Raw genomic sequence first — 14685 nt, 5'->3', positions numbered from 1 at the left:
ACACTAGGTTTTGTTGTTTTGTTTTTGTTTTTTTTAGACAGGGTTTCTCTGTGTAGTTCTGGCTCTCTCTGTAGACAGACACAGGCCTGTGTCTACCTCTCAAAGGCTGCGATTTAAAAGCTGGCTGGTGCTCAATTATTTTTCCTTGTGAAACAAAAACAAAAAACCAAACACGCTAAAGGAGACCTGGGGCCTCCTTGTAGGTCAGGGTTGAGTTTTCGTGTCAGTTCCGCTAGCAGCACACACACAGTCAAGCTCAATGAGATCACACCACTTCTGTAGTTACAGGAAAAAAAAAAGCGTTGTGAGTTTATTTTTTATTCTTTTTCATTTTTATCTTTGAGACAGAGTCTCTCTACGTAGCCCTGGCTGGTCTGGAACTCTCCATGTAGACCAGGCTGGCCTAGAACTCAGAGAGATCCAACTGCCTCTGCCTCAGGGTGCCGGGATCAAAGGGTGTGTGCCCCCACGCCCAGCCCCCTTGTACATTTATTAACACAACACATAACACAAACTCAGTCCTCTCCCCATGTTTGGGGATGGGCACAGGAATACAGTACAATTGCCCCTCTCTAGGCCTTTGAGAGAGACCCAGCAAGGAAAGGAAGTGAGCAGTTCTATTATTGTGGCTTCCTTCCCACTCTGTGACAATCGCCAGTCACACAATGACCGGGCGTGATCATACAAAAGTTCTCGTACAAAAAGCACCAAATTGGCGTACATGTATACAAGTATATACAAAAAGAAAATCACATTTTAAAAACATACAAAATCTTTCTTTTTTTTTTTTTTTTTTGCACCAACGTAGAAAAGTGTCCTGTGACGCTCTAAACACACTTCTGATTGTGTTTCCGCAGCTGCTGGACACAGTGGTGGGAACGTCCTGCTCTAGTCCCTACTCTCTGAGCAGAGACTAGACACACTCCCCCATTGTGTGCCCCCCCCATGAGCCCCAACCCCCTCCCGAGGGCCTGTTGCCCTCCTCCCCAAGGGTCTGCATCCAGAGGGTATCTCGCTCATCCAGCTCCTCATTGGTGTCCTGAAAGAGAAAAATCAGTCGCGGTGAGACACAGACTCAAGAGGATGCAGGACCTCCCAGGCTGTGGTGACAAATGCCATCTCCAGCCTGGGGCTCTTGTTTTAAAGAAAACAACCTAGAATGTAGTTGTCAGAATTCAGTGGGCAGCAGATGCCCTCCAGCAGGGGTTCTCGGCCTTCCCAACGCTGCAACCCTGTGATGCAGCTCCTCACGCTGTGGAGACCCCCAACCATTACATTATTTTCACTGCTACTTCATAACTGTGATGTTGCTACTGTTAGGAACTGTAAGCTGTGTTTCCCAAATGCCCCAAGGGGGTCACAACCCAGTGGACGAGAATCACTGCGTGAGACGCTTTAGCGCTAGCTGCTTTAGCCAGATTGGAGCTCGGCTCCAGCAGCTGACTGAACACCAATCAGGTGTACTGGTGCATGCCTTTAATCCCAGATCTGAGACCAGCCTGGTCTCCACAGTGAGTTCCTGGCAAGCAGAGGCACATCTAAAGAGGAGGAGGAGGTGGTGGGGGAGGAGGAGAACAAGGGGAAGAGGAAGAGGAAGGCAGCAGCAGCTAGGAGATGGCTTGGTGGGTGGGTCCCTACATAAATGTGAGGGCCAGAGCTGAGGTCGCCAGTTCTCAAAAAGAAAATGCTGGGTAGCTGTGGCAGCCCCCGTGATTCCAGAGCTCAGAAGGCAGGAAAAGGGATTCCAAAGCAATTTGGCTAGCTAGACTAGCAAATCCATGAACTCTGAGTTCTATTACGAGATCCTGCCTCAGCCATCGAAGAGAACAATGGCCAGCCCGTGGTGGCAGGAGCCTGTAATCCCAGCACTCAGAGGCAGAGGCAGGTGGATCTCTGTGAGTTCAAGGCCAGCCTGGTCTAGACAGTGAGTCCAAGACAGCGAAGCCCACACAGAGAAACCCTATCTCGAAAAACCAAAAGAAAAAAAAAAAAAAAAAAGACCTTGGATCTCTTCATAAGCACCTCTTACCTCACCTGCATGCTCACGTGCGTGCACACACACACACACACACACACAGAGCTGGGTGTGGTGGCGCACAGCTGTAATCCCAGCACTCTCTGGCAGATCTTTGTGAGTTCAAGGCCAGCCTGGTCTACAAATTGAGTCCAGGACCGCCAAGAGAAACCCTGTCTTAAAAACAAAAGACAACAAGACACACACACACACACACCCTGAGGATGTGTGCCTGGCATCCCTACCGATGACAGCACAAGGACAGGGAAAGGTAGAACTCTTCTTACCTTCTTTCCCCTCTGTGGACACGCCCTCTTCCTGATCTTCTTCTTCAATAAACTCCTCTTCATCCTCATCTACGAGGAGACCAATCGTGTTAAGATGGGACTGGCTTCTCACAGCAGCTATTAGAAGAGGATTAGCCTACAGGCCACACCTGTCCCTATTTCTGGGCCCAACTGGGCACCTCGGGGTCCTGCACCTGAGGGTTCCAAGCTCACAGAGCTCAGCCTCCCTATCCCCTGCCTCCTCCTCCCAGATCACAACCCTTTTGCTCTAAGACACCAGCGTCCTTCTTACTGGCCTGTCTGTGGCCTCATGGATGCAAGGAGGCACTGGTAGGGTTCAGACATATCACAAAGGGGAAGCAGGGCAGACATTTCCTGTCCTGAGGGTTCAAAGTCCTTGGCTTAAAGGAATTTGCTCAGCCTTGGAAAGCTGTTTGCTCAGCACCTCCTTCTGTTCTCTTGTTCCTCAGTCCACAGAGAGGCAGTCTTGGGGTGGCCTGGGGTCTCTGCTCAGGAGACAATACTCCACCCCCAGGTGCAACCTGGATTCTCACCTTCTCATCCTGAATGTGGCTTTCCCTAACAGGGCCTTGCCCCTTCCCTGACTCCCTTCCCAGGCCTCAGGGACTTGCAGAGTCAGCATTTGTCAGGCATATCCATAGACCAGAGCAGTGGCTTAAATTTGTAATTCCAGCACTCAGGAAAATGAGGTAGGAGAGTAGCCACAAATTCAGGCTGTCACTGGGCTCACAGTGACACTTTGCCTCAAAAAAACAAAAACAAAAACAAAAACAAACAAACAAACAAAGCAAAACAACAAAAATGACAAGCCCAAACAATAAATGGGCTGAGGGCTGGACAGAGAGGCTCATGCCTTTAATGCCTGCTCTCAGAAGACCCAGGAATCGGAGCTCTGTGAATCTGAGGCCAGCTGATCTACATGACCAGGCTCAAGAAATGCTGTTGGGATGGTCTCCCTGCATAGGGGAGGGGCAGTGCAGACCTTCAAATGTTATGTTCACACCTGTCTTGAATACCCTCTTCACTATGTAGCCTAAGCTGGCCTCCAGCTCACCATCTTCCTGCCCCTGCCTTAATTTCCCTTCCCAGGTACTAAGTAAGATTCCAGGCCCATACTGGGTCCTAATTTTTAGTTAAAAAAAAAAAAAAAAAAGTTCAGAGAGGCACAGAAAGAGCTGGCTCAGCGGTAGGTCACCTACCTGGCATGTGTGAAGCCCTGGGTTCGAAAACAGTAATGGACTCCCCACTCCCCCCCCACCCCCACCCCACCCCCAAAAAAAACGAAACAAAACAGGAGACCACAAAGGCAGAGCACACACATGGCAGAATCAGGATTTGAGGTCAGATCTGTCTAATGCCAGAGTCACAGGCTTTGGATCCACACGTAATTTATTTAGCAAAATCTACGCACTAGGCACTGTGCTGGGCTCCGGAGTCGGAGTCATCACAGAGTTGATTTCGTAGCCAGCTAGGCATGGTGTCGCACGCCTTTAATCCCAGCACTCAGGAAGCCGAGGCAGGGGGATCTCTGTGAGCTCCAGGCCAGGCTGGTCTACTTAAGAGAATTCTCAGGCAGCCAGGGCTCCACAAAGAAACCCTGTCAACGCTGACTGTGTAAATTTAACTTCTTTAGTGAATCTGCCTCCTGTCGGGGCTCAAGAAGAATGCTCACTTCCAAAGGTCAAATGTGTACAGGCAAGCAGCAGCCCCACGTCCTTTACCTGTCCCAAAGTCAATGGCCCTCAAGGCTTCCGCTATGTGTTCTAGATCCAGGGTAAAGTAGTCCATGTTTTCAAAACCCTGCTCTGTCTTCCCCAACTGGCAGCCCTTGGAAGCTTCCACGATGCTGTAGGGAGAGAGAGGCAGGGTGAGGTCTCTGGGTTCTGTGCAGTGAGGGACAGCTCCGCCTTGGCTCTATGTGGACCCACCCCAGCCCCACAATCCACCCCTAAAGTGAGGGGACGAAGGAGCAGGGAGCATCTCTTCTTTAGTGTCAAGCAGAAGCAGAGGACATGATCTCAGCCTGAGTTCCAACCCCCGCAGAACTAATGCTTGGGGTCTCATAGGGCAGGTGTTAGAAGGACTGAGGGAAAAACTAGAGACTTGGGCCACAGTCCTGGAGACACTGACCTCTTGATGAGTTGCTTGGCACTCTGTGGAGAGAGAGAAGGCAGAGGTTAGCATTGAAAAAGCCTTGAGATCTCTGAGTGTGGGGGTGCATACTTTTAAGCCTGGCACTCAGGAGGGAGAGGCAGGAGGATCAGCATGAGTTTGAAGCCAGTCTACAAAGCGAGTCCAGGACAGCCAGGGCTATAAGGAAAGGAAAGGAAAGGAAAAGGAAAGGAAAGGAAAGGAAAAGGAAAGGAAGAAAGAAAGAGAAAAAAAGGAAAAAGAAAAGAGAGAGAGAGAAAAGAAAAACCTGTTCCATGGAACAGGCATAACTCGCCTCCTGCCCTGTTAGACAGAACTTGGACATTTTCTCTCTGTTCTTGGTTAGCTCAGATCTTGGCCAGCACGCACCCCAGCATGCTTCCAGGGTTCTGGAAGGAAGGCAGGCACACACAATGTCTTTTGCCTGAGAGTCAACCAAACCTCCACTCCATGCTCCATGGAGGGGAGCCTGAAGGCCTGTGTTTTGGGTGTTGTCGTTTTTTGTGTGTGTGTTTAAAGTTTTCTTTATACATATGAATGTGTGTATGCGCACCACACGTGTGCTGCAGTCCGTGGAGGCCAGAAGAGGGGGCCAGAGTCCCCTGGATCTAGAGGCATAGGGGGTTGTGGGATGCCCCACACGGGTCTGGGGACTTGACTCAAGCTCCGTGAAAGAGCTGTAAGCCCTCCCGACTCTTGAGCCACCTCTCATCTCTCCACACCTTCTGGCTTTTGCTGTTGTAGCTGAAAGGATCCATTATTTTTAAAGTGTGTGTACTCATGCCTGCATGTATGTGTGTACACCACACAGGTGCCTGGTGCCCTTGGAAGTTAGAAATGGGCAATGGGTCCCCTGGAACGCAAGTTTTGGGTGGTCGTAAGCCACCGTGTGGGTACTGGAACAGGTCCTTCCCCAAAGCAAAAAAAGCAAGAAAAAAAAAAAAGTTCTTTCTTTTTCTTTGTTTGTATTTTCTTTGGTTTGTTTGCTTGTTTGTTTTTAAGACAGGATCTCTATATTATGCAGCCCTGCCTGGCCTGGAATGTAGACCAGGCCAGCCTCAAACTCACAGAGATCTGCCTGCCTCTGCTTCCCCAGTGCTGGAATTAAAGGCATGTGATACAGAGTTCTTAATCATGAAGTCATCTCTCCACCCCTAATGTTTTTATGTCAGTTTCTTTATTTATTTGTTTACTTGTTTATTGACAGGGATTCACCTTACAGTCTTGGCTAGCCTGGAGCTCGATGTGTAGACCAGGCTAGCCTCAAACTCACAGAGATCCTCCTGCTTCTGCCTGTGTCTTCCAAGTGCTGGGATCAAGGTCATGTGTCACCTGGCATGTTTTATTTTGAGATAACACTTTATCAAGTTGCCCTGATTTCCCCTGGACTTGGAATCCTCCTGTCGCAGCCTAGGAGTACTAGGATAGCAGGCGTGAGCCTACAATAGTGACATGCCTGGCAGTCACACCGAGATTTAAATGGCCCGTTCAAGAGTTAGGGAAGAGGAAAGTTCAGATCCACCCAAGCCGTCCAGGTGCCACTTACTCACCAAGAGAAAGGTGGCCCCTCCAGGCTCGTCCAGGGACTGGATGGCTGTTTCCACAAGCTTGGTGGACTTTTCCAGCTGCTCTCGGTACTGGAGGATCAGGCCCTCAATGAAGCCCAGCTTCTCCTCCTGCTCCTGCGTGATCCGCTGTAGCAGCTCACTCTTCTTCTCGTCCAGGATGGCGTAGAGGGTGTCAAACTTCTGGCTCAGCTCCTCCTTCACCTGGTGGCTGTTTTCCTGAGGGCAGAAATCCTACAGTCACTTCTCATGGGGTCCCAACCCACTTTCTGAGACAGAAGGGCCCAGGCACCATCTGCAGCAGGAAGACACCCTGTCAAGTCTTCCGGTGCTCAGGAGGCGAAGCTAACGGGAAGAAAGCGCCCAAAAGGAAGGCTGGCGTGGCGCAGCTTAGTGAGACTTTGTCTCAAAATCAAAAGTCAAATGGGCTTGGCAGTGGCACCTTTCAGAATGGGATGCCACTCAGAGGGATAACAATGTCCCCTTCCTCTCCACGGCTCTGTCCCCTTACCCCTCTTACCAGCTCCAACCCTCCTTAAAAAGAGATCAAATTCAATTTCATTCTTTCTTTCCTTCCTTCCTTTCTTACTTTCAACAGGGTGTCAATATGGAACCTGGCTAGCCTGGAACTCACTATGTAGATCAGGCTGGCCTCAAATCCACAGAGATTCTCTAGCTTTTGGCTCCTGAGTGCTGGGATTAAGGTGTGTGCCACCTTGTCCAGGTTGATAAGACTTTTGAATATTCTCTAAGGATAGGAAAGAGACCTTCTTTTTCTTTCTTTTCTTTTTTTTTCTCTCTCTTGATCTTACTTTAAAAAAAAAAAAAACATTACGTGTAGGGAGATGACCTTGAATTTCTGATTCTCTTGCATCCACTTCCCAAATGCTGAGATTACAGATGTGCCATCACATTTAGCTGGGAAAGCTACCCCTGCCTTCCGCCGTCTGTGGAACCAGCAGCCTTCCAAAGCTCATTAGAAATACAAAATTTCAGCCAGGTACATGCCTACAATCTCAGCACTTGGCAGGTAGAGGCAGGAGGACCAGAAGTTCAAGAGCAACCTAGACTACACAGTGAATGAAAGGCCGTTCCCCACAAGGCCTTGTCTAAAAAAAAAAAAAAAAAAAAATCAGCCAGGCAGTGATGGTGCACACCTTTAATCCTAGCTCTCTGGAAGTAGAGGCAGGTGGATCTCCTGAGTTTGGGTTACAGGGTGAGTTCCAGGACAGCCAGGGCTACACAGAGAAACCCTGTCCTCGAAAAACAAACAGACAAAAATAAAATCAAAGATAGAAGGACAGAAAGAAAGCTGGAGAATCGGTTTAGTGGTTAAGAGCAGCTGCTGTTCTTCTGGAAGACCCCTGTTTAATTCCCAGCACCCACATGGTGGCTCACAATCATCTGGAACTCCAGTTCCAGGGGATCTGGCTCCCCCTTCTGGCCTCCTCTGGCACTGCACACGCATGGTGCATAGACACATATGCAGCCAAAACATCCATATACATTAAAAAAAAAAAAAAGAGGAAGAGGTAAAGAACCCTGTTTCATTCCAGACCCACTGAGTCAGAACCTTCGTTTCCACAGGCTGCTGTGTCAAGGGTGAGCTTTTAAAGGTCCAGGAGTCTTGCTCTGCAGCAAAAATGATTCACACTGGAGACATTCAGGGAGTTACTGGAAGAGCCCTGGGTCAGGGACCAACTGGATCTGTCTTGACTTTGGACAGGGTCTGTGTTCAGGAAACACTTGCTGAATGAGTGGAGGAATGACTATGCCCCCTTCCTGCTGTCTGTGCTGGGCACCCAAGGCTCCAGTCCCAAACTGCACTCACAGCTCAGGTCTTCCCCAGAGACCAGTGGCGCTGGAGGCTTCAATGCCTCCTCACCGCTGCCAGGGCCGCTGGGCACCCTCACCTTGGTCACTCGGCAGGAGTCCTCCAGCTGAGAGATGATGGTCTGCACTCTGTCGTTACCAGCCACCAGCATGGAGATGCAGTTACTCAGCTCAGTCTGGACGGGAGGGGAGTGAGAGAGGAGGCAGAAGCAGACTCAGAGCCGGCCGCTTCTCTGGCATTACAGCACCCTCTCGGACAGTCACCGTGAGGGTTGCTAGCCCTCCTTCCGGGGTACAGTTCAGGCCAAAAGCAGAGACTACCACAGATGTACGTATCCTTTACGGAACAGATGAGGCCCAGGGAGGGGAGCTGAGCAACCCAAGACGCACAGCAAGGTACTGACAAAGCAGCAGAGGAAAAACCAGTTTCTTTCATTTTCTTTTCCTTTTTTTTTTCAATTTTAACTTCACTTATATTTATTTATTTTTATTTTTTGAGACGGGGTCTTCCTACGCTGCCCTGGCTGGCCCAGAACTCAATATAGAGACCAGGCTGGCCTCAAATTCGTACCGACCCTGCCTCTGCCTCCCGCATGCTAGGCTTAAACGCCCAAGTGGCGTGTGGGGAACAGAGAGTTCAGAAAGTGGGGCTACAGCTCACTCCACGCACGGTAGGATGCTGGGGTTGCCGCTGCCCGGGGGGAAGAGCCTGGAATCTGCCTGGTGCTGCATGAGAGGCTCAGGTGGAGGGGTCAACGACCCCCGAGCACACAGGACGGGGAAGCCGTGGCCTGGGAGCCTGGCCTCTTCCCCGTGGCCACACCCCGGTGCTCTCAAGTGGCTTTAAGTATATATAACCCATGAGCTCAGCCACCTCCCCCAGGGAGGCAGCGGCTTCAGTCCCTGTGGCCTGAGAAGTCCCTCCAGAGGAGCTATTCCTAAAAGGCCAGCTCAGCACATCCGAAAGGGTCAGATCTGTCCCTGTAATCATCTGGGCACGGTGGCTGTCGTCAGTACCTTCTGTCCCTGGAAGATGCTTTGCAACGGGGCAACCTCACAGGCCTGGTGGGCCCCGAACACCTTGCACAGGGAGCAAGTAGGCACTTCACAGGTGAGGCAGTAGATGTTGATTCTTTCATCTTCATGCTCCTTGCACATCGGGTGGCTGCCCTTCTGCAGGGGCCGACTAAGGTGGAAAGAGCCACAGGTCAGAGATGTCCCCCTTCCCTGTCCCGTTAGCTCCATGCACAGGAGGCCAACGAAGCCATGTGTCAGCTCCCAGTGGATCCGGCCGCTGCAAACACCCTCCTTTTTATCATCCAGGAGCCCAAGATCAAGGAAGCTAGTGACATCAGACAAACCTGTTTCCAGACGCTAAAACTCAGGCTCCAGGGTTGGACCTGGTCTGAGTTGGTACAGAGGACATGGGGAGGGCCCCAGGATTCCAGGCATCGGAAGATACAAACCACAGGGAAGAAGTGACAGAGTCCCAGGAAATAAATGGACTTGTCCAAGGTGGCCCAGCAACATCTCCCCAGCCCAGGCGGGGAGGTTAGAACACCTCACTTCTAATTATAGCCGCACTGCTTAGGGTTGCTGGGGCCTGGGCAACCCTGACGGCAGCCTCACCGTCTATATTTAATCCATTAGACTGTACCCTCCAGGCAGGCAAGGAAGCCTGCTTGTTTTCCTTCCCTGAGTCTATAACATACAGTACCTGGCGCGGAGAACATGAAAAGGAAACACGAGTAGAAAGAATATATCAGTAAACACATCCTGAGGGTGTCTGAGGGTCCAGAGAAGGGCTTAGTATGGTCACCCGAAGCCAGACAAACAGCACGTGGCTAGGGCTGGGGCTGTCTAGAAGCCCAGAGCAAACCTCCACAGCACAAAGGCACTTCCTGGTGGCCAGGCATCAGGGTCAAACGCTCATTGTCTGTGACCTTAGTCCTTTGAGCCTCAGTGTCTCTCAGGGCTGTGCCAACCGTGAACGGGACCTGCAGGGCTCTGAGCAGACCCTAGTGAAGAAAACTGTCCTTGTCACTCACATATTAGGGAAAAGCCTCAGAGCTCAAATATAAGATGCTCTTCAGGCCTCTACAGCAATGGGCTGACACTGGTATACTATAAATTACATCATCGTCACCATCGTCACCACCATTTTCAGAAACAGGCACTTGTGGGTTGGGTAAGATGGCACGGCAGGTAAGGGTGCTCGAAGGCCAAGCTATCAACGTGGTTTGAACCCTGGAATTCATGTAAAGGAGAGAACTGATTCCACAAAGCTGTTCTCTGACCTCCATGGGCACACAGACACTAATAACGACAATAAATAAGAATATTTTTAAATGTATCTGCGTGCGCTGTCTGGGGAGGAGACCGGGGGCTGGACAGAGCCTTGTATTAGGTAAGAGTTCTACCACTGTGCTACACTTCCAGCCTCTTCTTTTCGTTATTTGGTTCTAACTTTGAATCAGGATCTTGCTGAATTGTCCAGGCAGGCACTGCATTTGCGGTGTAGCCTACCAGAACCTTGAAAGTAAAATCCTCCTGCCTCAGACGCCCAAGTAGCTGGGATCACTGTACCATGTCTAGTCTGCTGTCCGTTTGTAGTGTTGTGTTCTAGGTACATGAGGCAGGATCTAACGAAGAAGCGTAGAATATTCACTGTGGCGGCTGGAGAGGTGGATGGGCAATTACGGGAGCTTACTGCAAAGGACCTGGGTTTGGTTCCCAGCACCCGCATGGCGGCTCAGAGCCATCTGTAAGTCCAGTTCTAGTTCCAGGGGGACAGTGACACCTATACCCTGTCAACTTCACTACATCTGGATTAACTAAAACCCAAGCAGCTGGGTATGCCTGTAAGGATTTGTCTGTTTGTTGAGGCAGAATTTCCCTGTGGAGCCTCGGCTGTCCTAGAACTCGCTCTGTAGACCAGGCTGGCCTCAGACTCACAGAGATCCACCTGCCTCTGCCTCCTGAGTGAAGGGATTAAAGGTGTGAGCCACCACTGCCTGGGCAGGACTTTTTTTAATTTTTTTTTAATTTTTCTTAATTAAATCACTTGGAGTGGGAAGACCCACTTCTAATCCAGATCTTTTTTGAGGTGGGAAAATAGACCTTTAATCTGGGCCACACCTTCTCCTGGCAGCCAACAAAAAGGACATAGAAGAAGGAAGCTCTCTCTTTGCCTGTTCGCTCTCTCACCAGCAAGTCCATCTCTTCACTGGCATTAGGGCTTGTTTCTTTGGGATTCTGGAGTATACTGAAGACCAGCTGAGGCATCCAGCCTCATGGAATGAACAACTACTGGATTCTTGGACCTTCTGTTGGTAGGCAGCCATTGCTGGACTGGCTGGCCCACAGCCTGTAAGCCATTCTAATAACTCCCACACATAAAGATAAATATATATACAGAATATACACACACGCACCTATTTGCTGTACATTCTGTTTCTGTAGAAAACTCTGACGAATCCAGGGATTCGTACCCTCTTCTGGTCTCCACAGACACCAGGCGCTCGCGCGCGCATACACACACTCACAGCAGGGAGAATATTAACCACCCTCTCCTCAGCTTCACCATTTGCTGGCCTAACCTGAGCCTTTGTTTCCTCATTGTAAAACAGGGATGAGATGGCCTTGTGATATCACTGTGAGGCTGGACAGGAAACGCACAGAGGAGCCAAGGGTGGCGCTCAGCGTGAATATCTAATATTTTTGCAAATCTTGGTGATATCCTCTTTGACATTCACAGATCCTGTTCCCTTGACTCAGTCTGGCTATGTAGGCTGGGCTTGGACTCTCAGTCCCCTGCCTCAGCCTTCTAAGTGGTCGGATTACAGATGTGTTCCATCTTAACTGGCCTGGTGAAGGTTTTAGGCTGTGAGGCCATGAGTGGTCCAGGAGTCTTGTTGGGATATTCTCATGTACGTGACTGATGGGTAAATGGACTGATTGGCAGTGGCACTGTGGATCCCAGCACCCAGGCTCTTGTGGGTCTATCATGGATACCCAGTCAGGATGCCCTTCCTTGTAAAGATCACCCCAGTAGCTATGCCACTTTCCAGTTTGATGCCCACCGCTGTACAACCTCGCCATTCACAAATTCTGCCCAGATCACCCCCTTCCCGACTGGTAAACTTTGGGTAAATGTCCAAAACTACTATTACTGTTATTGTTATTAATATTATTGAGGAAGGGTGAAACAGGGTCTCGTTGTGTAGCTTAGGCTGGACTGGAACTCACAGTAATCCCCCTGTCTCTGTCTCTCAAGAGCTGAGTTCACAGGTGTGAGTCGCCACACCCAGCTGACTTTCCTTCTTTGGGATTCCACTTCCTTCTCTGCACAGGGACAGTCCCTCAGGATGAAGCATTCTGGGTGCCTGGCTCTCAATGTCTTATGGACCACTTGGCTGCATCCTCCCAGGTGTTCTCTCGGCTGTGAGTTTCTCTCTCATCTCTCATGCACACACACACACCTGCCCCCTGCTCTCAGGATTCCTTTCCACGCCCCCAGGGTACCCCGACCTCCAGAGCTGAAGCTCTGTCTGAGGTGGAGGATGATGGCTGTCTGTGCTGACTGTGGTCCCCCCCGAGGCGGAGGGGCCGGGGAGGCTCTCCAGCCGCACACTGACCTGGAGCATTCCTGCTTGTAGATGTCAATGATGTTCTCCACCAGCAGGTTCCTCTGGAGGCCGTATACCCCATGCCGGTCCATGATCACTTCGTGGCGGCACGAGGGGCACCGGAAACGACCTCCGGACATGGACACTGAGCCACCGCGGTTGGTCCAGTAGGGGTTGGCAGCCTGCAGACAGCCAAGGCAGAGGTGAGGCTGCATTCCTCCCCTCCCCAGTCTCCAGCTCTCCTTTCCCTGGTTGCCCCAGACACACTGGCCAAACCACAGGCTCCTGGGCTTGACCTAGAACCAGCCCACCATGGGCTGGAGTATCCTGGTTGAAGCACTGAGTCAAAGGGTTCAGTATCAGCCAACATGAGTTCAAGTCATATGACTTCAGACCAGCAACTCTTTCTCTATGCCTCAGTTTACCCCTGATGTCTTAGGCCTTAGAATTAGAGCCAACCCCCAAGATAAGATAATTGTAGGGGTTAAAATATATATATATTTGTTTGTTTGTTTTGTTTTGTTTGTTTTTGTTTGTTTTTAAAATTGGGTCTTGCTATCTTAGACTAATTAGGTATCACAGACTGGCCCCAGACTCTTAGCAATCCTCCTGCCTCAGCTTCCTGAATGCTGGGATTATTTTTAAAAATTATTTTAATTTAATTTTATGTGCGTTAGTGTGAAGGTGCCAGATCCCTTGGAGCTGGTGTTACAGACAGTTGTGAGCTGCCCTGTGGGTGCTGGGAATGGAACCCCGGTCCATCAGAGGAGCAGACAGTGCTCTTGACCACTGAACCATCTCTCCAGCAACGAATGCTGGGATTATTGACATGCAAGGTCACTTGACTTTGGAAGACCATTTGCTGTAGGGGCCCGGGACCCTTGAATCCCTCTTCCCAGTGCAGTCACAGCTATTCCCTCCTCACCCGAGGAAGATGGAGTCTCTTCTGCCGCCATGCTGGAGCTCAGGACTCTGGGATGCCTCTGTGGCCATGTGCCTCTTGCCACCCTCCTCCCAAAGCTCTGGGCCCCCTGCCACCCTGGAGCTGGCTCCTACCCCAGGGCCTGCTTTCTCTCGTCTCTACCCGCCTCCCCTTCTTATCACCTGAGGCATTTGACTCTTGACTAGGGATGGAATAGTGCGCCATCCAGGCAGAGCAGGGAGCTATGGGCAGGGTGGGGACGAGGTGGGTGCGTTATGTTGCCGGACTGGAGCAGCTAGCTCCCCTTTCCCCCGGCCCCATTCCTACCCCGCAACCCTAACCCTTCCCAGAAGTCTCTGTGTGACTTCACATTGGAGCGAGCGAGCTTCAGAAGCGGCCTAGGCAGAGAGCAGGGAGCTCCTAAGAAGCCGTCGGGGGGGGGGGCAGGGGGGAGCAAGAAGCCCTCCAGGTCCCGGCCCTGCCTAGTGCTGACCTGGAAGATGTCGTTGGCACACTTCCGGCAGAGGTTGTGCTGGCAGGGCAGGATGACCACTGGCTTGGTAAACATCTCCAGGCAGATGGGGCAGATGAGCTGCTTCTCCAGGTTTTCCATGGCGTTTCCGTCCGGGATCAGGCTAGATTTATAATCCATGTTGCTTTGAGATGCCACCGCCTCCTCCACCCGTGTCACACTGAGTGGAACCGGAGGCCTTGCCTTCGTCCCCAAGCCCACTCGGATACTCTTTGTCTCTTGGCGCCCGACTTCTGTCTTGGGCTGAGGCCCTTCTGATATTTATAGCTGCCCGTTGGTCACATGAGCCCCAGGAGGGGACCAGCTGAGCATTCTCGAGCCAAGCTGCTGGCAGGGCTTGAGTTTCCTCCAGGCCTCAAAGATTTGGCCCTCGCAGATCACATGCAGAGATGAGCAATCGCTGTTCCCCCAGGGGTGGGGGTCGTAAACAGGAACAGACCGTTCAGAGCCAGGTTGGGGGGCGGGGCAGGTACCCTAGTTTCCCCGTCCCTCCTCCCCACCTCCACCCTCCAGTCAAGCGGGAGTGAGGCATGGGACCTAGAGAGAGGGTACCTGGCATTCAAGGGATAACAGCTGGCCCTCCTGTACCAACCTAGGTCAGTTTCCCTTCTGGATTCTTGAGCAGCTCCAAGCTAAGGGCTTGGGATAGGCCTTCTGAGAGCTATCCTGCCTCAAAGCATTTCAGTGGTGTTTTTAGAGACTCCCACCCGGACCCCGCCTCAGCCAACTATT

General features: G+C 51.1%; 1 protein-coding gene across 1 annotated transcript; it reads right to left on the bottom strand.

Moving 5' to 3' along the window:
• Positions 1 to 948: 948 nt before the first annotated feature.
• On the bottom strand, positions 949 to 14141 carry Trim63 (tripartite motif containing 63). The gene is made up of 9 exons (XM_055611279.1): positions 13915 to 14141; positions 12509 to 12681; positions 8889 to 9057; positions 7952 to 8047; positions 6024 to 6257; positions 4453 to 4475; positions 4044 to 4168; positions 2302 to 2370; positions 949 to 1039 (listed from the first exon to the last, which is right to left on the bottom strand). Exons 1-9 carry the CDS (start codon positions 14071 to 14073, stop codon positions 1029 to 1031), a joined length of 1059 nt encoding a protein of 352 aa, XP_055467254.1. The 5' UTR covers positions 14074 to 14141; the 3' UTR covers positions 949 to 1028.
• Positions 14142 to 14685: the final 544 nt, after the last annotated feature.

This window comes from Psammomys obesus, unplaced genomic scaffold, assembly GCF_907164565.1.
Source record: "Psammomys obesus unplaced genomic scaffold, mPsaObe1.curated_primary_1811, whole genome shotgun sequence".
Lineage (NCBI taxonomy): Eukaryota > Metazoa > Chordata > Mammalia > Rodentia > Muridae > Psammomys > Psammomys obesus.
Note: the sequence above shows the minus strand (reverse complement) of the source record. Positions and strands in the feature narration are given on the sequence as shown.

Bases quoted from the DNA above. Each gene is read 5' to 3' on its own strand.
- Trim63 (XM_055611279.1), bottom strand. From the start codon at position 14,073: ATGGATTATAAATCTAGCCTGATCCCGGACGGAAACGCCATGGAAAAC. The intron at 4,476-6,023 runs GTGAGTAAGTGG...CTCTCTCCACAG, and splicing joins GAGGGGCCACCTTTCTCTTG to AGTGCCAAGCAACTCATCAA. The intron at 2,371-4,043 runs GTAAAGGACGTG...GTCTCCTCGTAG, and splicing joins GGCCATTGACTTTGGGACAG to ATGAGGATGAAGAGGAGTTT.